Source organism: Canis lupus, chromosome 8, assembly GCF_048164855.1.
Source record: "Canis lupus baileyi chromosome 8, mCanLup2.hap1, whole genome shotgun sequence".
Classification (NCBI taxonomy): domain Eukaryota; kingdom Metazoa; phylum Chordata; class Mammalia; order Carnivora; family Canidae; genus Canis; species Canis lupus.
The window spans coordinates 66,700,598-66,724,034 of NC_132845.1; the positions used below are offsets into that span (position 1 = coordinate 66,700,598).

At 39.1% G+C, this 23,437-nt stretch overlaps 1 protein-coding gene across 6 annotated transcripts in view; it reads right to left on the reverse strand.

Annotated features, from left to right (window-relative positions):
- The window catches only part of BAIAP2L1 (BAR/IMD domain containing adaptor protein 2 like 1), an 87,237-nt gene that overhangs the window by 53,255 nt on the left and 10,545 nt on the right, over positions 1 to 23,437 (reverse strand). For 5 of the 6 annotated variants that reach the window (XM_072836998.1, XM_072836997.1, XM_072836994.1 and 2 more), the window contains exons 2-3: positions 10,083 to 10,158; positions 4,892 to 4,978 (exon numbers count right to left, since the gene is read on the reverse strand). In XM_072836998.1, coding sequence (XP_072693099.1) covers positions 4,892 to 4,978; positions 10,083 to 10,158 — 163 coding nt within the window. The remainder of the gene's footprint in view (positions 1 to 4,891; positions 4,979 to 10,082; positions 10,159 to 23,437) is intronic. The other variant, XM_072836999.1, reaches the window with a different exon arrangement.

A 23,437-nucleotide genomic window follows, 5' to 3' on the forward strand; every position in this document is an offset into this window, starting at 1 on the left:
CCATGCAGGAAGCCTGATGTGGGACTCAATCCTGGGACTCCAGGATCATGCCCTGAGCCAAAGGCAGACGCTCAACCGCTGAGCCACCCAGGTGTCCCTAGTCTTTGAAACTTTAAAATCCACAAGGCACATTATCTCATTTCATCTTCAAACAACCCAGAAGGTATTGCCGACATCCCTTTAGGCACGCCAACCTACTCACAGACACTAAGTGTTGCCCAAAGTCACACAAGTTGATAAGAGCAAAATAACAACATAAACTTTACAAGCATCTCTTAGGTGTTGGGCAGCATGCTACCTGACAGGGTCTCAAGGGAAAATAAAATTTAGCCTGGTGTCCTTGTCCTATGTCACAGGATATTACCTGACCTTCAGTTGGGGTTGGGGGGAAGCTCTATGACCCACGTAGCACCCAACACCACCTACCATACTCTCTAGGGGTCACCAACTCTTATAACCCTTGTTCTGTCTTGCTTGGATGCAGAGTACATAGCCAAGGACACAGGACTCAATGTGGTTGCTCATGGAGGTTCTCTTTTCCCTCCATGCAGGAAGTGACCACCAAGTTTACCCTCAGAGCCTATTAGCCACATCAAGGAAACAGTGGGTTACTGCCCACACTGCAGATAATGCAGGGAAAATTTATCTCTGAAGATCTTGAGGATGAGACATGACACAGAGGAGGCACTTAATGAAATTTGAGTTTTTGTATGAAGCATAGCAGTACAAGTGCAAAAGTCAAGCAATACTTGTAAGAGCCATATACACTATCCATATAATATATATATGTTAACTTCTCTGTAATCTCCATCCTTCCTAACCCCAATATAATACCTGGCATATATGGTCAGCACTCTGGTGAAACCACTATTTTCAAGGGGACCGGTGACCTCTAATCACCACAACTGCCGGCCTCTCCACAGTCTTTGGCCAATGACACTCTGCTTCCTGCTCATCTCCCTCTTGGAAAGGTCCTCATTAGGGAGTTCCCATCTCCCTCTTCAATGGCCCTTTCTTGGCTAGCTCTTTCCTTTTCCCTTTGCCTCAGTGAAGTATAGTGGAGAGATGAAAAACTCAGATTCTAAGGTTGAACCACCTATTATCAACTGTGTGATTTAGGGCACACCCTTCCCTCCCAGGTCTTACCTATAAATCAGAGATAGTGAAAGTGCCTACACCCAACTCATAGGGCCATTGAGTCAATGAGATGAAATAACACCCATCAGGTGCTTCACCCTGTGCCTGGAAGAGCCAGGACTCATTGTTTGCTGTAAGGCATCCTGTATAGGAGCATCCTCATGCGAAGAAAAGACCAGAAAAGAATACAGTGGTGACACAGTGGTTGTGTTACAGTGGTAAAATTATAGGGGATTTTCTCTAGTCCCCCAGTTTTCAAATATGAGGCCATGAGGTCACACCAACACATGGGCAGAGAGGAAGAAGAGAAAAGGAAAGAAAGGAGAGAAGCAGAGACTGAGAAAATGCACCTCAGAGTTCATGATTACAAGACACTCAAAGGCTGAAAAGGAAAACAAAAGGGCAATAAAACAGCAACTACCCCCAAATCCCTAACTCCTCCTCTGTGCTTGGAGTCCCTTCCCAAATAGGAATAGACCACAAAGGATAGGTATGGTTTTCAGGAGAAAAAGCAAGTGTCCAGAAGAAGCAATAATCATAACATCTGAAGTATACATGTTACTGAAACCACACACCCCAACGTGGGAGAAAAACATAATCCCACTCAGAGATACACACAGAATGCCAGAAGCACTATGCAGTCTGAGACACAGCAAAGTGAGGACATTTGTGTAAGTCCTTTCATTTCATTGAAAGTTGCTGAAACAAGACTTCTGGTACCAGAACTGCCTGATGTGGTAGCTTCATCAGGTGTCCTAACAGCTATGCCCTCTCCCTCTCAGATGGATTCCTTGGCTAACCATACTGGGGAAAGCTCTCTGGCTTCAGGGTCATGGGACATAAGAGGATGCATGTGCTAGGGTGGATGGGGAAAGGTTTCCTCCATTGTAAAGGGCACAACTGAGAAGAAATTCCCCTTCCTGCTTTTTGGATACAAAGGGAGGAGAAAGGATATGATGCCTAAGACTAGCAATGGCAGGCGTCTTGGTACCATGAGGAGTAGGGCTTAAGGATGAGAAGAGAGAGAGAAGGAACCTGAGTTCTTACTAATGATTACCCAACCAGGAGCCTGCTACTCCAGGCTTTCTTATGTGGGATAATGAGCATCTTTAATGGTTAAGGCACTAGTAATTGGGTATTTGTTACTTTTAGGCAAAAGCATCTTAAAGTTATTCATACAGCATTTGGTGAGCTGATATGTTAAGAGGAATATATAAATGGAAACACCCATAGCCAGGAATCAGAAATGGCAGGGCTACAGCTCTGTCTTAATAGATGCCAATCCAAATGACAAGTAAAAAATAAAAGGCTAATCAATTTTCTCCTCTGGCTTTTAGCTCCTTCTCTCCCTCCCCCACCTCCAAAGTAAGAAGAGAGACTGAAATGTTCAGTTTTGCCACTCTAATTAACACTGATAATGCATTTGGCCAGGTAAAAATTTCAGGTAAAAAAAGACTATATATAAAGTTCTCCTACAGCAACATTAAAAAATAGGAGTTCAACATTAAAATGAAAACTACTCTTGTAATCTGTTTTAGAAATCATAAGAATTCTTCAACATCCCTTTCACTTCCTTCCTGAGGAAAATTTTTAAATTGAAACTTTTCGAACTATAGGATTTGTTGGGGGTAGTGGAGACACAAAGGTTTTTCAGAGATAATAATACTCTAAAGGAATGAAAACTTTGAAATGATTCAAGATCTTTACATATGAAAGGACCCTTCAGTTTTATTAGATACTATCATAACAAAGTTATGAATACCAACACCCAAAGTCAGTAATTAGACAATAAAACCTTCTTGAAAAATGAAAAATATAGAACCTACCATAGGTCTCTTTTTTCTATGAATCATTCATTACTCTTTCATACAGGGAATTTAAACAGGAGTATTTTAGCCTATACTTTAAACAAAATAAAAAAAAGCAGGCACATGAAAACAATTTAAACATTAAGGCTCTGAAAGCAACGCTTGCTAGGGTGGCACTTTGTTGTGAAATTGCTGCAAATGAGCAGAAAATTACTAACTATATGACATGGTGAATATAAGCAAAAAGACAACTTGAAACAAAAACAAAACACAGAAGTTATTTCCATTCCCTCTAAATAAAACGCATGTCCACATGAAAGAAATTTTGCCACTGCAACATATTTTCCTCATTGAAACTGAAGTTTTTGGCCTATGTTTGTAACAACACAGTTGCTGTGGAAATAGCTGATTCAATGTTATGAACTCATAGCTGCTTAAAGTAAGGTGTGGAACAGAAATCTTATTTAAATAGTGGCAAGAACGATAAAACATTAAAAAGGCAAACTGAATAATGGTGGATCAGAGCACTGTATGGTTTAATGCAAGGGTCATATATTTTCCCGTGGCGCCTGACACAAATAGGATGTTTCTTTTTAATTTAATCCTATTTTTGGCAACCTCTAATCATCTTCATCATCCTAGTAAGTTTTACTATCTCTTTCTGTGTACACAATCCAGTGTGTATTTTTTTTAAGCTGACTCTGCTGAGGACAGAGTTTCTAGAGTCCATACCTTGCCAGAACATACACAAGTGATGGCACCAACAGAACACAAGTCACAGCTTTGAAAAATTTCTGCATGTACCTCATTCTATTAAATAGAGCAGTACAGACTTAGTCATCACACATCACTTCAGGCTTAGGTTTCAAGACTCTTTACAAACTCTTCAAGAACCAAAGTCGTCAAAAAATATTCCTGAGTGCACAGTTCCACTTCACATCCTGCAGCCCAGCCCCCAACCCCAGCACTGTTACCACACCTTGAATTTGTTTCTCCACTTTTAAGGGTCAGGTAAGAGTTCTCCAAGCAATCTTGAACACCCTTAAGACACTTTACAGAAATGATGTGAATTATTTGATTCCTAAATGTTTGTTTATACACACCTCTTCTCAGCTTCCCTTTTTGCTTTTTAATTGGAGACACACTTTTCTTTAAATACACCCACTTCACCAATATTTTCTTCTGCTATGCTGAACATTTCAAATTATGACAAATACTTTAAAGCCAGAAATCTTACCCTTTGTAAAAAGAAAAACATTTTAATTTAAAACAAAACATATTCATTCTTTATTCAAGATTTTAAAATGATGGTTATGTGTGGGGTTATTAGAAAAGGAAAAACAGTGACTTTTCCACCCATAGGAGAGGGCGCAGTGAATGGACTCTGTAAACAGAAACCCAGATTCCCTCTGCAACTAGTGCTGCTGAGGGCGTGGCTGCCCTCCGCATGTGCACAGGAGATCAATTCATACCAGCAAAACCGGAAAAATCACAACTGAGAGCAACTGTGGAAGCAGTGAGAGCCAAGAGCAGGACGTAAAGGAGTCTGACTTTCTGCTAGGTGAGTCACAGGAAACACTCCTGCCAGAGTCAGGAGGCCTGCCGTGCCCATCTCCTTCTGTTAAGAATGTAGGTCAAAGCTCCTGGGGCTTTATGCTCCAGGGATCCAAGGGGAAGAGCTCGGGCCCAAGTTTAGAGCCAGAAGCTCAATTCCTAGGGAGCAAGGAGGCCAGTCATTGGGCTTGGCCTGCCCTCTAACTAAGCCTCCACTTTCAACAGACCACAGCAAACTCAATCATTCCAGAAGTGAACACACTGGAATACTGGGCTAGTTCTTCTTACTACTCTGGATTTGAGCCACTTCATGTTTCTTTCAAGGGCTCACAAGAGGAAAGGCCCTGGAACCAGCTCAACTTGCGTTTGTATATAAAGGACAGTCAGCTCACCCAGTTCTGTTGACACGGGGGACCCGGTGGCAATCTCACCAATCTTGGCCACTCCATCGTAGTAGGCTTTTCCCGCAAGGATCATAGCTAGACAAGGAAGGTGACACACACAAGTCATCACTCAGACAAAGAAAAGAGGAAGTGCCTTTGAGGTTTGCTTCCAAATATCCCTCAGTCCCTTCCAGGGCAGGAAGATTTGGGCTGTGCCGATGGTGGCTCTCAGAAGTCAGGGCTTTTGCTTAATTGCTGTGCCAAGGGGCAGTGGTCCCTTCACTGCTCTTCCAGAGGCCCTCACCTGGTGGAAAACCATATAGGATCCTTACCTTAGACTTTAGGAACATTCAACAGCAGGTACTGGAATCTAGAAAAGGCCCTGCCTTCAACATGATACCAGTTCCAGCGTGGATGTTTTCAATATCAAATCAGGGCTGGAAACACATCCACTCCAGCAAGAAATCTTTCCTCAGCTGGTTATTCTACAGCTATACAGGTCTACAACATTATTAGTTAAAAAAAATTGTATAGGGTGGCCCAGGAACCTGGTCTTTCAATGGAGTTTTTATTTTTTTCTATTGAAAAAGGGTATTCTGAGCCTGTGGCTCAGAACAATATCCTTGCTGTTAGGGAAAAAAAAATCTATGAAATTTGAAATACATTATCATTACAAAAACACAACAGAATTACTGAAAAATAACTGAAGTTTCTATCCTCCCTCTACTATACCCTTTGGCAGAGACAAGGAAAACTTTTATTGCTATATAAACTGAATTCTAATCATCCTAAAAATACTACTTCTCCTTTCAAATTGATTCTGAAGACTAAATTATAAGGTACAGAAATCTGTTTCTGATTTTTCTTTGGGGAAGGAAATTGGGGGCAGGACAGACTCGGGTTTGAACCTTTACTTTTAATGACATGACCTCCTTGGGCAATGTAGCTATCCTTTCTGAAGCAAAGGATGGTCATCTATAAAATGTCCTAATACTGTGAGCACAAGACAAATAAATGGAAGCTATTAATATGGATTCCTTCTTTCACTTTACAACAAGCTAAGTTTGAGGAGATTGACAATGTACAACAAGCAAGCTTTTCAACAAGACCTAGCCTACTTCGGGTGATTTTGAAGAAAATGTATTTCACTTGAAGACCAACTTTGAAGATTATAGAATTTTGGAGCTAAAAGTGCCCTTAGGAATCTCTAAGATTCCTTTCCTTTTACTGCAAAGAAAACTAGAGGCCATACCAACTGCTCTGCCCCAATTTTATAATGGATATTGTTTTAAAATGGTGAATTAAAAAAGGCATTTCAAGTATAAAAAATGAGGGAGGGTGTCACAGAACAAGTTATATACAAGTCCAGATGAAGATATTCCTGGCCAAAAAAGCAGTAGTTTCATGGCAAATTCATCGATGGTAGCATTTCTTGAAGAGTTAAAAAATTACAGAACTGACAGCTTTTACTATATATGCATACAAGTTTAAGAATGATTATGCTCTATTATAGGATTACTTCATAAGACTGAGAATAACCTTGAAGCATAATTGTAAAAAAGAACAGTAACAATTAGCATTTATGTGGACTTTCCAAGCCATTATTTAAGTTCATCTACCTAGAAATATGAAGACGTGGGTCAGTGGTGTTATCACCCTGTTTCATGAAGGAGAGCAGAGCAGAGATATGCTGGGACATGCCCAAGGTCGTGGCAAATAAGAGGGAGTGCACACAACTCCAGCTAAGGTCACTTCCTCAGTTCTAACTTATGGTACTTTTCGAGTCTCTGGTCTCAGCCAGAACTAAAAAAAGAGAAGACTCCACTTAAAAACAAGGTTGGTAGCCAATAAACTATCAAGTTAATACATGCAATATTTTAATATGAAGATTTTAAATTGTAAGATACTGATAAAGCTGACAAGCAGATTGATGGGAGAATAGCATACAGTTTTATACAATATATAAACAAAATTTTTGGTCTACATTCACATGTTACATCAAAATTTTTCATTAACAAGAAAGAAAATTTTCATTAACATTTCTTATATTTAAAACTAACCTCAGAAAAAAAAATAAATAAAATAAAACTAACCTCAGAATGGTAAAATATCCTTGCTTTTATGATAAAGTGGAATTAACTTTAAAAACTATAAAATTTGGGATGCCTGGGTGGCTCAGGGGTTGAGCATCTGCCTTTGGCTCAGGGCGTGATCCCAGGATCCGAGATTGAGTCTCACATTGGGCTCCCTATGGGGAGCCTGCTTTACCCTCTGCCTATGTCTCTGCCTCTCTCTCTGTGTGTCTCTCATGAATAAATACATCTTTAACAAAAATAAAAACTAATTTACCCAGAACTTTATAAAAAAAAAATCAAATAATATTTTCATAATTTTGCTATCCCCCCCTTTGTGAATACATTGAGATTTTCTATAACCTTTTTTTTTTAAGATTTTATTTATTTATTCATAAGAGACACAGAGAGAGAGGCAGAAACACAGGCAGAGGGAGAAGCAGGCTCCATGCAGGGAGCCCGATGAGGGACCCGATCCTGGGACTCCAGGATCACGACCTGAGCTGAAGGGAGGCACTAAACCGCTGAGCCACCCAGGTGGCCCTCTATCACTTATTGTTTTAAGGACAAAGCATATTTGTTCTATTTTAGTGGCTGACCAATTCATCAATTTAATCTATATACTTCTACCAGATAATTTTCCCTTAAAATATGATTTCATCAGGTTACAGTTCTTCTCAAAAACTTTTAATGGCCTCCACTGCCCACAGTGTAAGTCAGTACTCCAGAGTTCATGATAGATTTGTACAGCAATGGTCTTCAATAAACCACACTTTCCGGAATTCCCAAGCTTTGTAGTAGCCTATATATCAATGGGTGGCTTGGTCATCTGACTTGCTTTGGCCAATGGGGTACCAGCAAGCATAACTCCCACAGGGGTTTGCACTTTAGAACAGCCTACTATGCCCATGGGAGGGAGAGAGCCCAGTGCCCCTACTGACTGCAACTGTAGGATTGGGACCCTGGGGGATAGAGAACTGCATTGCCTTTACAGGACTTAAGAAATAATTAACTATTGTTATCTTAAGCCACCAAGTTTAGGGACACCTGATTATGTGACAATAGGTAACTGATGCTGCAAATGCATTAATAACCTGACCCTACTCCAGCTTGTATTTTACTATTTCCCAACAGCTTCCCACCCATGCCAATGTGGACCTCAAATCTTGGCTTGGATGTGGTCTATTCTGCCTGAAACCTACCATTTGTCACCTAGCACAGCTTCTACAAGTCCCCCTCCCTTCCCTGTCCCCCAACAACCTTGACTGCTCAAATTCCTGTGACATTGCTCGTCCCATGCTCTTTGTTAGCTGTACATGTTGTCCTGATTTATGACCTGAGTGTCGACTGCACATCTGGCATCCTCAACTATACTACAAACTCTTACCAAGGACTTCACAAATTCATCTCAATTTCTCAATGGCTTGAGTAAAAAACAGATGGCCTGCAAAAATACTGGAAATACTTTCAAAGTACAGAATAGTCCCCTTGAGGAGAAGCCTTGTTAGCAAGAGACTAAACTGCTGGAAGGTCCCTGAGTCACCTTATAAAACTCTGTTTCAGAGAGGCAGCAAGTGCTAGAAGGAAAAACAACAACAACAACAACAACAAAAAACCACTTGCAGGTCATGGTGATTTCCTTCACAGGGGCATCTAAGGCCATGACTTTGTGGCCTTATGACTAAGCAGTCATCAAGGGAGAATCAGTTGTGCAAGAATTCTAAAACAAATCTCCTTCCTGTTCTTTGAAGGAGTGAGGGCTTACCTGCAGAAGTCACTGACACTACTTGGGGGTGAGGGAGGATTTCCCGATGCTGAAAATCTCTGGTAAATAGCACAGAGATCAAGAAAGTAAATAAGCACTTTACTTTTCCATGACCGTGACAACTGGGCACCTGTCATACAGTCTAGCTACCACACTCCTTTCCTGGGGCATGCTTATGCTGAGGGTGTGTGAGGTCACAGTTTTCTTTTCAAAATCTCAAGAGGGAGCAGCCAAAGGTGCTGGCCATGGTGAAAGAGAAAAACAAAAGATACATACATAAAAGACACAAAACTTGATCTGAAGTCTTTTCTACTCATTACTTGGTGGTCTTTGTGAACCAGAGTAGAGGGTGAACTGGGGTCTGAATATTTTGGAGGTGATACTTGTTACACAGGAAGACTTGTTTTGCCCGTGTTAGAATCTGATGATTAGTAGCATCTCAAGTTTTTAAGGTAATCATTGATAACATTCACCTTTTATTAGGGAAATGCATGTCAGCTTCCTCAAATGAAACCTCCTGAAACTAGCATACAACTCTGGTTCACAAAGCCAATGCTTGAATTCATTTTACGGAAGCACTCATTTTGAAATGAGAATCTAAGTTCAACCTTTAATTTAGATGTTTTTCCATTCAGGCTAACTATTTGCTCATATCACTATCACAAGTTATACACCCAAAAGCAAAGAATTCTTCTATAGAAAGAGAACAATTCCTCTGTATCCGCAAGATACTAATATTTTTTTTTTTTTTTACTAACAAATATTTTAAGTATACATTTCATATGTGTTATTAGTTCATAAAGAAGTTGGTTTGCAAAGTAGAAAACATGTTTATGGCAAGATATAAAACACGGAGTCATAAAAAAACACTGAGTCATGCCAAAAAACTATGATTTGATCATTAAAATGCATCATGTATAACAGTCTATTACTCCATTAATTTTGTAAATTTAAGTTCAATTAATTGGGACGCCTCGGTGGCTCAGGGGTTGAGCATCTACCTTTGGCTCAGGGTGTGATCCCGGGGTCCTGGGATTGAGTCCAGCAACAGGCTCCCTATGGGGAGCCAGCTTCTCCCTCTGCCTATGTCTCTGTCTCTCTCATGAATAAATAAATAAAATATTAAAAAAAAAAATTCAATTAATTACCATTTAATGTATTATTGGTTATGATTCCATTTATTCATCTCAAATATATTAATATCCTATCATTGCAAACTTCTACAATGAAATGTAAATAATTTCTACCAACTTAAAGATATTTTAAGAGTTCACTATTAAGCACTTCAAAATAATTAAGTAGAATATTTAATGAATGGTTTTTATAGGTGCACCATATTTATAAATTTAGAAAAGAGACTTACCATTAACAGCTTTTTCATAATTTTTTCCTAGGTTTATTAAATTTCGTAGCCCAGGATTGAACTGTTCCATAACATTCTGACAAATAAACAAAATAAACAAATTAATAAAATAAGCAAACAGTAGATCATCTTTAGATTTTGTCACTACATAGCCTGGGATATCTATGTATACTTGACGGTACAGTCCAGAAAGCCATGAATGTTTATTTTAAAATAATGAAGAACACATATGGTAAACAGCACAGAGCTGTACATGGAACAGGGTGCTTGCATCAGCAAGGCATATGTAATCCTGGAGGTCTTCCATTGCCCAAGGGCTGCCTAGAACCTACTGTAAATGGATCAAGTAGCAGACATGCACACCTACAAAGCATACCCCATGGGGGCTATGGGGCCCAGAAGCTGATACTCCCTTTGCGGTTTAAGTAGGTTAATGGTTGTCAGGCTAGTGTTAAAAACAGTTGCACGTGACCGGAACTTAATTACATGAGCAATATTTTCATTATCAACTGAACAGAAATTTCTAAGAGATCTTGTTTTTACTACACTTAGTTATCAGGAGAAGGTATAAGGGTGGGTATTGCTGATAGTTCTGGGATACAGTCCAGCCTGCAACCTTCCGTCTAGGTGGTCGCTGGCATTTTTTTCCCTAGTGATCAGTTTATTCATTAAGTATTTGTGGAGTAACATCAAGTGGTAGGTTCTATGCACACAGTAGTAGCTGGGAAGGCATGGTTTCCCTCTCATGGATTTCATGATGCCATATCTGTGCAAATGTCATGGTTTTCATTTCTAAAAGTATTACTCCTATAGCACTAGAAAGTCATCAACATAGAGACAAATGCTATGATAATTTAAGGCAATTGATTAGAATGTTGATCTAAACTTAAAATATCCTAAATCTGAAGTACAGATAACACATCATTCCTGTGGGGCTGTAACTTGACTTAGAACACATGGTGACTGAATGTATTTGTTTCACCTATGAATAATGAGCTTCACAATATTAATCATTCCAAATAGACTACTCAAATCTCCTTACGTCCTCTGTCAAAATGTGAACCCTGTTTGTAGAGGACCAGGCAATAAAAAGAATGAAAAATACACAACATTCAAAGGGGCAGATACTTGATACGCATGCTCTTCAGAATAAAAAGGTTCTCCTTTATAAATCAGTACAGAGAGAACATAATAACTTCTATCAAACAGTGATAAAGGCTTATCATGAAAAACAATGCCTGGCTCAACCTTTCTTCAAACCTGAACTTACTCCCATGAGCACTTTCAACTAAGCTGCTCTTCTTGTGTTTATCTACCATAGTTTTGGATAATATTCTTGATTTCTCAATTTTGGATAACTACTGGCTTTCTACTACAGTAAAAGAGGGCTCAATTCTTCATATCACCCCACTTGCCCTACCTCAATCTTTCCTATATAATTAAATGGCAATTTCCTGGTAAGTCAATAGTCAGGGTTTATTATGACTTTGTAAATATCGGTCACTACAATGCAAGGAATGTAATAAGGATTAGGTTTCCTTTCTTGGTACCTCTTTTCTTCTCCTGGGATTAACAATCATCCCATCCCCCTCCCCTCCAGCTTAGTTTTCCATGAATCTACCTTAAATTTTTCCACATGCTCCATCACATCTAGCAGAAATCTATCAGTATTATTTTTCAAATGCACAAAGTTGTCAACTAATCTTCCATTTTCCTCCAGAACTTCCTCCAAGGACTCTTCGTCCTCTTGCTCAGTCTGGCCTGACTGTCCCTGCCACGCTGTTACCCTTGCATGTCCCTTTCTGATCCCGTGTTAAAGGTCTCATTAACTGGACTCCACACCTTCCTCTTTCTTCATTTATTCCTATTTGCTGTAGATCATTCTCCAAGAACGACCTAAGAAATGATGCATAAGAGATGAAATTTGAGTCCCCATGTGTCTGAAATTATCTTTACCTTGACATTTGATTGATATTTTGCTGGGCTAAATATTACAGAGCTAAAGCGATTCTCCCTTAGAATTTTAAAGATATTGCTCCACTATTTTTAATAACCAGTTATGCTATTGAGAAGTCAGCTGTCAGCCGGGAGTCCGCTTCTCCCTCTATCCCTCCCCTCTGCTCACACATGCACACACTCTCTCAAATAAAATCTTTAAAGATATATAAGTATTAAAAAATAAAAGCAATAAATATAATAAAACAAAACAAAAAAGCATCCTGTTTTGTAAATGTAATATCGTCTCTAATCTGAATAAACTGAATATTTTTTATTTTCTTCCAGTTTCCCATATTATCTCCTGATTATTTCTTTTCATTGTTTAGTATCCATCTGTCTTTTGTGTTGGAGGTTTTCCTCAAACATCTGGTGATCCCTGTCAGCTTGTATTTAAGAGTAAAGCCCTAAAATGCTGGTTGGAAGCTTGTGTGTGTGGGTGTGTATACAGGGTAGTTGTTGATTAGCAGGCTTCATTCAAAATGACTTTTCAGAGTGACCTGACAAGTCAGCTATAGAGAAAATGGCCCTGTGACAGTAACCAGAGTCCACTGACTCTCTCTGGAGAAGTTTCTCATTTCCCATCAAGGGTAGGGGAAGAGGCAATCACCAGGTCGTCAGCTTTCCCCACCAGGAAGGGGACTGGGTTGGCAATTCCACAGTTTACTGGGCTGATTTTTACTGAATTCCCCTGCTCTCTACTCCAAGGTTTATTCCTTCCTGCTGGTGTTTTCACATGGAGAACTCCTCTGATTCAATATAGCCTAAGATTAAATCTCCAGTCTGCCAGGCAGGGGGAGCTGCTGGTAGTAGTGGTGGTTGGGGTAGGAAAGGGAACCGGGCAGTTTAACTTGTGTAACTCCTATACTACCCCTAGGTATGCCCTCCATCCCCACCTTCTGTGGGACTGCTCCTCAGCCTCTGGAGTTCTCTGGGGGTGAATGGTTCAGCTCTCATCAGTACTCCCATTGCAGACTCTTTATGTTTTCTTAAGGCAGCTACTACTCCTCTGTCCATTTTCTATTTTCCCCAAATTTTCTTAGGCCTTTGGCCAGCCTTTTACAATATGGATTTAGGAGGTTCCCCCCCTCTTTCCCTTTAAGTTCTCTTGCTATCTCTTCAATGTATTCTTAGAAGAAAAAGAAAAGTCATGGTCAATCTGTTGTGCTTAACTGGAAGTCTATTCATCCTGTGTTATTAGAGCCAGTTATCTGTTTGAGCTGCATTCACAACCAGTAGCCATAAAGCTCCAAAACCAATGATGACTCCCCTATTAGTCTCTCTGCAAGACGGTAAGCCTCAATACCTGATGATCACAGGGATCTGTGGCCACAGCTGCTATTTCTATTATCTTTTCTCAGTTCCCTTGTTTTTAGGCTTATTTTGAAATCACTTAAAATTCACAAGAAGTTGTAAAAACTGCACAGAGTTCTCAGGTATGCTTCCCCCAATGCTAACTTATATAACCATAGTATATTATCAAAACCAGGAAATTGACACTGGTACAACACTTCTTAGCTAAACTATAGACTTTATTTGTATTCACCAATTTTTGTATCACTCATTTGGGAAAGGGGTGCACTGTTTCTATGAAATCTTACCACATGTATAGATTTGTATAATCATCATTACAGTGATAATACAGAATTGTTCCCGTAACATAATGATCTCCCTCCCTTGTGCTACCCCTTTATAGCCATACCCTCACCACCATTCCTGGCAACCACTGATCTCAATCACTGTAATTTTGTCATTGTGAGGATGTTATATATTTTTTTTTTTTTGTGAGGATGTTATATAAATGGAATCATATAATATGTGACCTTTGACACTGACTTTTTCACTCAGCACAATGTCCTTAAGAACCATCCATATCAATGGATGTATCAATGTATCAATAATTTTTTCCCTTTTTTGACTAGTAGTATCCCTTAGTATGGATGTATCACAGTTCATACATTTGCCCACTGAACATTTGGGATGTTTATAGTCTCCAGCAATTGCAAATAAACCTGATATGGACAATCACACATATTTTGCGTGTGTGTGTGTGTGTGTGTGTGTGTGAACATAAGTGTGCATATCTCCAGGATAAATATCTAAGAGTTCAGCTGCTGCGTCATATAGGTGTATGTTTAACTTTGTAAGAAACTGCCAAACTATTTTCCAGAGTGCCTGTGCCATTTTACATTACCATCAGCAATGTAGGAGATTTCATAATTTAAAAAATCTAAGAACTTCATTAAAAAATAATCACTTTTTAATAAAAAGATACTACTTTTCAAATATCATTAAAAATTCTTATAATAATCTTATGACACCAAGTCTGGATGTTGAGAACATAAGTTCTGATATAAAAGAAAAAACTTTTAAAAACATTTAGAATTCTCTTTTAAGATTTTATTTATTTATTCATGAGAGACAAAGAGAGAGAGGCAGAGACATAGGCAGAGGGAGAAGTAGGCTCCCCATGGGAAGCCCAATGTGGGACTCAATCCCAGGACACCAGGATCACGACCTGAGCCAAAGGCAGATGCTCAACCACTGAGCCACCCAGGTGCCCCCATGTTAAATTCTTGTAATAAAAAAAAATAAAAAAATAAAAATAAATTCTTATAATAATCTTATGAGGCCAAGTCTCAATGGGTAAGAATATAAGGAAAAAGATACAGAACTAACCCTGTCTACTAGCATATAAACAGTCATAAAAAGAAGCCCAGATCTATGTTCTTTAAGATTATTCTGAATTCAGCTTACCCAAATGAGGGAAAAATATAATTTGGTTTCTTGATAAAATTCTTGAAATGTTTACATGTTAGGTCTTATCTTAAAATATGAACAATGAATTAATGAGAACTTCCAAAATTAACACCAAGCATAAACCACTACCCAAATGATGCTACTGGGGAAAAACAGGTTAACTAATAAGACCTGGAACTACATTAAGCTTCAGAGAAAACAATACAAGAGTTTTTAAGCTTCTAAGTTCAACATTCAATTCCTCATTATTTAGCTTTAGGTACAGAAATTTTTCCCCCAGAAACTTTGCCCCCTTTGAACAGTGGAAAATCCATTTCAACCCTGGCTGTTGGCCATTAATCTAGTTATTTTAGCTGAAGTACATGTATTTTTAAACCCAGGAACAAAAAGGCAGTGCTGCCTTTGTATTCCATGATCTGTAAAATTTCACAAGTAGCAGTGGATATCTTTGTGAATTGGATGGGTCCCACATTTTTTTTGAGAGGGCAGCTGTCCTTTCATAGGTCACATGCTGTGTTAAGGCTTGTTAAGACCTAAATTTTTTTATATAACCTAGGATTTAGAGAAAAATCACCAGTAGTAATTAACTAATCTATTTTAATTTAGGTTTGGCACTAAGAATAAAAGGTTTAAGATACAAAGTATAAAAGGTATTAATGATCCAAGAAACACAATTTTGTTACAATCAATAACAAAAGCTTAGTATGTATTCTATCTGTTACCGCGGGCAAGGAGGATAATTTCCCAAACCAATTTCAAACACGATGACTTTCATTTCCATTCAAAGATCAATATGGATAGTCTAAGCTATAATAACTGGTGATATCACTGTTCTACTTGTGCTGTGTCTCATATGAAGAGGAATTGGTTCTAAGACAAAAGCTCAATCAGCGGGATAGGAGAATCAACTGTCAGCTGTTCCAAATAAAATGTTGACAAACAGGCTACTCAGAACCTACAGGCACTTTCCACCAGATTTCTAGCTGGCCCGTTTATCTCATTCATTTCTCTCTGCTTCCTGTAGACCTACACATCATAATTTTAAAATGAATTATACAATCTCATGATGGTTTTAACTTCCTCACTATTCAGATTTTTCTTTCATTTTTGAAATATTATTACCTTTACCAATATGGAACTATAGACTATGAAGCATAAATTAATACAATTATGACTAGGCAGATAGTTAAACTGAGCTGACTTTAAATTTCTAAGAATTGGGGACGCCTCGGTGGCTCAGCGGTTGAGCATCTGCCTTTGGCTCAGGTCATGATCCCAGGGTCCTGGGATTGAGTCCCACATCAGGCTCCCCGCAGGGAGCCTGGCTTCTCCCTCTGCCTGTGTCTCTACCTCTCAGTGTCTCTAGTGAATAAATAAATAAGATCTTTTTTTAAAAAATTCTAAGAATTGGTTTCTTTTTCCAATTCTCTACATGACCAAGGACAAATTATTTGATATTTCAGTGTTTTATTTTTCTGAGTTGAAAAATGCGGGTAATATTTACACTAGAATAAACTCTTAACAGTGATTTAAAAATCTCAAATAGAGTTTTATAACACACTTCAGATAACATAATTGTCCTTGAAATTTTCAATATTTTATTCTATACAATCTCATAAATTAATCCAGCAATGTTACAAATGCTTAAACTAATCAAGGAACATTCTAATTTCATGTGACAAGATTATCTGTTAATAAGGATAAACTGTGGGGGAATACTTCTAGATAGACATCATTTGATTGTTTTTTTGTTTTTTTTTTTTAAAGATTTTATTTATTTATTCATGAGAGATACACAGAGAGAGAGGCAGGGACACAGGCAGAGGGAGAAGCAGGCTCCATGCAGGGAGCCCGATGTGGGACTCGATGTGGGACTCGATCCCAAGACTCCAGGATCACACCCAACCCTAGGCAGGCGCTTAATTGCTGAGCCACCCAGATGTCCTGATAGACATCACTTGAAAATCATCTTCCCTCCTTGTGTTGTTTGTTGGAAGCTGCTGTTCCTGTACTAACATCATCAGTACTTGATTATGTCCTCTGCCTTTAGGGAAAATATTAGTGAGTAAATTTGGCAAAAGAGCAGTTGCTTGTAGGCTAACAGATGGTCAGAAGAATCCTGTTTTCCATACCCATCTTGAATGGGAAGCACAAACCAAGTAAAGGAAAATAAGACAACAGAGATGTTTTGTTTGAAGCATTAAGTTACAGCAAAAATACACAAGATTCAAATTTATAAAACACAAAATGCTTATCAGCCAAATGTAAATAGTATTTTGGTTTCCCTTCAGTTTGTATTATCTATCTACGCTACTAGCTATCAACTTGCAGAATATATCAATTTGTATTATCTATCATTTGTTACCTGCCATCCCAGTAGCAATGGGTCTGGGGAACACGGGATAAAAAAACTCTGAAAACAACTTGGGCAAATTAAATCACCACCTCACTAAGCCTCAATCTCCTCCTCTATAAAATGTAAATAATGATCATTTGGACCTCATGTGGGGTATGAAGATTCAGTGAGATAATAAGTACTATTTATAGAAGACTGATGTGCTTTTCCAAGCACTTGACATTTAGTGCACACCGAATCAATCGTAGTAATTAATTTTGCAAGACAAAAACTCTAAAATATTAGTCAACTCTTCAAATGGATGAACAGTCCCATTTCCACAGATGTTTCCAGATACTTCACTTCCTGTCTGTAACATGAAAATAAGTGATACTGGCTATTCTACCTTGAAGCATCACATCAGGACAAGAGAGACCGTGAATATATAAACCTCTAAAAAAAAGTGTGGGGTACAAAGGAAATTGAAGGTGTTTTTATTCAGTTGAGAACATTTTATTCCTTTTTTTCCATTTGGGATACACTTTGATGTTTATGTAGTGCTATTTTTCAGGCTCTATGCTTATTTTCTTTTTAGAGGATTTCTTGTAATATTACTCGACTTTTTATGAACATCTTCTAATAGCAGTAAAATATTGACCAATTCTACTCAGGCAAACAAATATGTGACCTTCTTCTTTCCCTTAAAAAGAAAAGAAAAAGATTCCTCAACTACCTGTGTCCTCACAGGTATAATGGTTAACACTACCATATTGATTTCCTTCAGTGTGAAGGAATTAAAACATTGCAGAACAATATTACCAAACCACAGGATGCTTTAACCACCATGGCCAAGTCTCCCCAGAGAACTATCAATTAAGAATGCTGTTCATTTTCTACTTTTATACGTACATATATTTAGTTATAAATGACCTATACTTTTGCTTCGTGCATTTTAATAAATGGTATCATAATACATTTCACTCTTATATTTTTTTATTCAGTATTATGTTCCCAAGAGCTGTCCACCTCATTATCTATTGACTGGTCTATTCCTATTTTACTTCTGTAACTTCCCACTGTGGTAGCTAGCTTTAGGTGTCTGCATGCCAGGTACCCAGTCAGTCAATTAGATACTAATGTGGGTGTTGCTCTGAAGAAATTCTATACATGTGGTTAACATCTATAATCAGTTTAAGTATTATCCTCAATAATCTGGGTAGACTTCATTTAAATCAGCGGAAAAGCCTTTAAATAAAACTACGGTTTCCCTGAGGAAGACTCCATTCTGCTTAAGCCCTGCAGTGTACGCTTCTAGCCTGTCCTACAGATTTCAGACTTCCTAGCTCTCACAATCAATTAGGCTAATTTCTTTACTTCCTGATTGGCATTTAGATGGCTTATAAGTTTTGGCTAATATAAAGTATGTGGCAAGGGACTATACACATCTCCTTGTACACACAGGTACAAAGAAATTACCTAGAAAAATAATTGCTAGGACATAGGGTATGTGACAAATTTTTCAATTTTGTTAGATACCACCAAACACCCTGGAGAAAGAAGCTGTAGTAACGTGTGCTCCCATAACCAGCTGTCACACTTTTTTTCCTATGAGTGAAAAATAGTACCTTTTATAAAGAACCTTAACTGCTTCCCCTGTCAGCATCAAAAAAGTATACATGACTGAAAATATCTGATAGAAAAGAAACAAGGAAAGGTAGTTTACTCATACATTATCATGGTTTTAGCCTCAACTCTCACAGATTAACGTTATCAGAGTGTTATCCTTTTAACAGTAGGGTAGGGCACGCAAAGCCTGTGTATTTCCCATAATCAAGCAGGTTTGGGCTCTGGCCACTCCCTCCTCTGCCTCAAATCACCGTGCTCCAGGCACAGTGGCCTCTGGGCTGTTCTCGGAACAGACCAAACCCATTCCCACAACAGGGATTTTGTACTTGCTCTCCTTCCGCCTGAAGGCTCTCCTCCTGGACACCCAGCCACCAGTCTTTAGCTCCAAACCTCTGAGACACTTTCCTCCACTTGGCTCCTACCATGTCTAGTAGGACCTCTAACCTCCCACCATCACCCCCTAACTCTGTTCCTTGCTTCTCTTCCTTCAAAAGGCTGTTCACTACCCCACAGGATACAACCAATCTGTTTAGTGTTTCCTTAACAGGAATTGCATATAAAATAAGGCCAAGGACCTGTGGCATCAAGAACAGTGCCTGGACCACCAATGCCCAAAATGTACTCAGCAGCAGTTTTTGATTATTGTTGTTGTTACAGAAGAGATGTATGTGCTCATGGATGAATCAAGCTGCACGGTGTGCCCTCAGCTCATCTGAACATAATGCAACAGACACAATGACCCAGCGGGCCAATTAGCCATGAAAATCAGGCATGAGGTAATACACTGCTTGTAACTTCATTAGCTCAAAGTAACAGCTCCAACTGAGGGTCACAAAAGTAGTAAGGCTCTGCTCTATACCTACTAAGTCCTAACAAGCTTACAAAATCTGAAAATGCCAGGGTTTTCCTTGTGAATTTTGCCTTCCCAACTCTATGTTTCTCCAAGTTGGCTTTTAAATTACTTTTTAAGTATTAGACAGTAACGTGGCCCTCAAAAAAGTATCTTGTTAGGGGCACCTGGGTGGCTTAGTCAGTTAAGCAACTGGCTCTTTGGGCTCAGGTCATGATCTCAGGGTCCTGGGATCAGGCCCCATGTCAGGCCTGGCACTCAGTGTGGAGTCTGCTTCTCCCTCTCTGGAAATGTTCACCAACTGGCGAACAGATGAACAAACACGGTACACCCATAAATGGATTATTCAGCCATAAAAAGTAATAATGTACCAATACATACAACATGGATGAACATCATGCTGAAAGAAGGTAAGTCACACAAGACCACATATTATATGATTCAATTTATATGAAATACCTAGTAAGACAAATCTATAGAGACCAAAAATACATTAGAGGTTGCCTGGGACTTGGGATGAGAATGAAGAATGACAGCCATGGTCACAAAGGACCTTTATAGCATGATGAAAATGTTATAAAATTGGATTGTGGCGATGGTTGTACAATTCTGTTCCTTTTACTTAAAAAAAAAAAAAAAAACCACAACACCCCACTGAATTGTACACTTATAGTGAGTGATTTTTAATGAATTACACTTCAATTAAGCCTTTTTTTTTTGTTTTTGTTTTTTAAAGGAAAATAGCAGTAACAAAAACCCTTGACTCTCCTTAACGTTCCAGGCTGCTAAAGGCTCAGGCTTTAAATCCTTAATGCTATGGAATGTCACAAAGCTATGTGTCTTTGTTCATTCCTTGGTTCGTTCTAACTAGCCTGCCCACAAAGAGCCAGAGATGCAGGCCATCCACTGTACTTTGTGAACGCTGGTCCAAGACCATACAGAAAACTCCTACTGGTCTGCAATCATTTATGCCCATGTACCTGTTAGCAGGAACTTCTCCTCCTAGAGTGAAAATCAATTAGATCCATTAGTAGAAAAAGATAACCCAGCTATTTTGAGGCAAATCTCCTGCTGGATTAGCAGCTGTCTTTCCAGCTATCATTGGGGAAGGAGTTTGGCAAATGTCTCTCCAGGCAAAAAAAAAAAAAAAATCCTTTCTGTGTCCTTCAGTAAGGGTAATTTCATTGGAAATCTTTAGCTCACAGATAAAATTCTCCATAAAAGTTTCTATGACTTAGACATTGTTTTGCCTACATTCTTCCTTTCCACTCTCCCCCTCACATCCAGGCTTTGGTTTATAAGTTTTTTTGTTTGTTTTTTAGATTTGAGAGACTGTGTGTGTGCGTGCACACACTCACACACACACACACACAAGCTGGGGGGTGGGTGGAGGGGGGTAGGCAGAAGGAACAGCAGACTCACCGATGACCAGGATCCCAGACCATGAGATTATGACCTGACCCGAAGGCAGATGCTTAACTGACTGAGCCCCTCTGGTGTTCCATAAGTAATTATTTCTGCAAAAGTGGTTCTTCAGAGTGCAAAAGGCATGCCAGAAATGAAGCCACGACACCCTCAGGGTTACATGGCTCCATCCCTTGCAACATGACCTGAGCAAGAGAAGCTGCTGGGCCAGTGATCAGCAAAGCACAGGGCCATCTCTTTGGGCTTAGCTTCTCTTGGAAGAATGTTCTCCAAAGGTTCTGAGAGCACCTATTAGATCATGAGCTCCTTAAGAACCAACTGAGTGATGAGACCCAGTGTAATCATCCAGAAAATTATGTATTGCTACCTCTTAAGATACATTACCAGAAGCAATAACATTTCCATGACCTTTTATTTCACTGTTCAAAGAAAGACTTCTTTCACAAACTCCACTTTCTCTATTCTCTCCTCATTTAGGCAGCAAGAATTGTAGACGCAAAAGCAGTTAAGAGGGTGGCCCCAGTGGCTCAGTGGTTTAGCACCGCCTTCAGCCCAGGGCATGATCCTGGAGACCTGGGATGGAGTCCCACATCAGGTTCCCTGCATGGAGCCTGCTTCTCCTTCTGTGTCTCTGACTCTCTGCGCTGTGTGTATTCTCATGAATAAATAAATAAAATCTTAAAAAAAAAAAATAAAAGCAGTTAAGATGCTTAAAAAGATCCCATACTGGCAGGAGAAAAGAAGTATGTTCTTGTAACTGTTCAAGCCTTTTGGATGAAATTATCAAACCAATCAAGAGAATTCAGTCCCAGAGCTATCCCACTCAGTAAATTAGTATAAGAATCTAGGTACTCAATTGTTTTGTTTTGATTGGGGAGGGAGAAACATGTCACAATCTGAGTTCATGACCATCCTTGATAAAGCAACTGGAAGAAAAAGTCATGGCCTGAATCCTGTTCAATAGTACAAAGTATCATTCTACTTTAAATACTAGACAAAAGTTTTACATTTGTCTGTAGATTTTAAGATTTTATTGATTGATTCATAAGAGACACAAAGAGAGAGGCAGAGACACAGGCAGAGAGAGAAGCAGGCTCCATGCAGGGAGCCCGATGTGGGACTCGATCCTGGACTTGAAACCACTTTCCCTTATAGTTTAAATGCACACTTTTATACTGGGTCTAATGTCCAGGTGCTATATAGAACACGACTAAGTTATAGATTTTCATGGCAGGGTGAAGCTACCTTTTGGGGCTGAAAACAGGCGTTCCTAACCTTAGCAATTAGCAAGCTATCAGACACTATAACTATGTCTGGCCCACCCTGGCCTTAATGGGACAAAGTATTTGGGGACCCTACCCCAGAATTGAAGTAACTTCTGGACCTTGCACTTCAGAGGGAGTAATACCTGGGAGAATGAAGAAAAAAAATCACTTCTTGAAATTCCAATTATGAAGACATCAGTTTTCTTTTTTCTGCTTGGTTCACAGAGGTGCAGGTTCCCATTTTTAAGAATGGAAACATAATTCCCCCCATAGCTACAGTACCAAGATGACAATTACATAACTCTCAATCAGAATCTGAAAATGGGCCTCTCTTCTAGTATCTCCTATGGGTGGGGAGTAAGAAGGGTAGTATGGCAAGTTTATACAACATGTATTTAGGTTTCATTCCACTAACTATAAAGTCTTCTCATGTTTGGGCCTTTGAAACTACTATATATGTATGTGTTCAATCTTTTTTATATACCTACAATGAAGTGAACCCTGTCCTATGCTGGACATACAGAACACAAAGATGAATGAGGAAAGTATTCTAGCTCTTGTAAATGCATAGTCTAACAGGGAAACAGGGGGCGCCTGGGTAGCTCGGTTGGTTAAGCATCTGCCTTTATAGCTCAGGTATAAGATAGCTCAGAGTCCTGGGACAGAATCCTGCATCAGGCCCCCTGCTCCATGGAAAGTCTGCTTCTCCCTCTTCCTCTGCCTGCCACTCCCCCTGCTTGTGTGCACACCCACGTGCTTTCCTCTCTGTCAAAAAATAAAATCTTTAAAAAAATAGGGAGACAGGTATTTAAAAAAAAGGCAATTCAGATTGACATGTTAAAAATAAATGCAAATATCTTTAATATTATATATCAGAAATACATAATTTTATCACAAATTAGTATCTATTAAGGAAACAGCAATGATTAAGTTACTGTCTTTTAAAAATTTTTTTAAAGATATTTATTTATTTATGAGATACACAGAGAGAAAGAAAGAGAGGCAGAGACACAGGCAGAGGGAGAAGCAGGCTCCATGCAGGGAGCCCGACGTGGGACTTGATCCCAGGTCTCCAGGATCAGGCCCTGGGCGGAAGGCA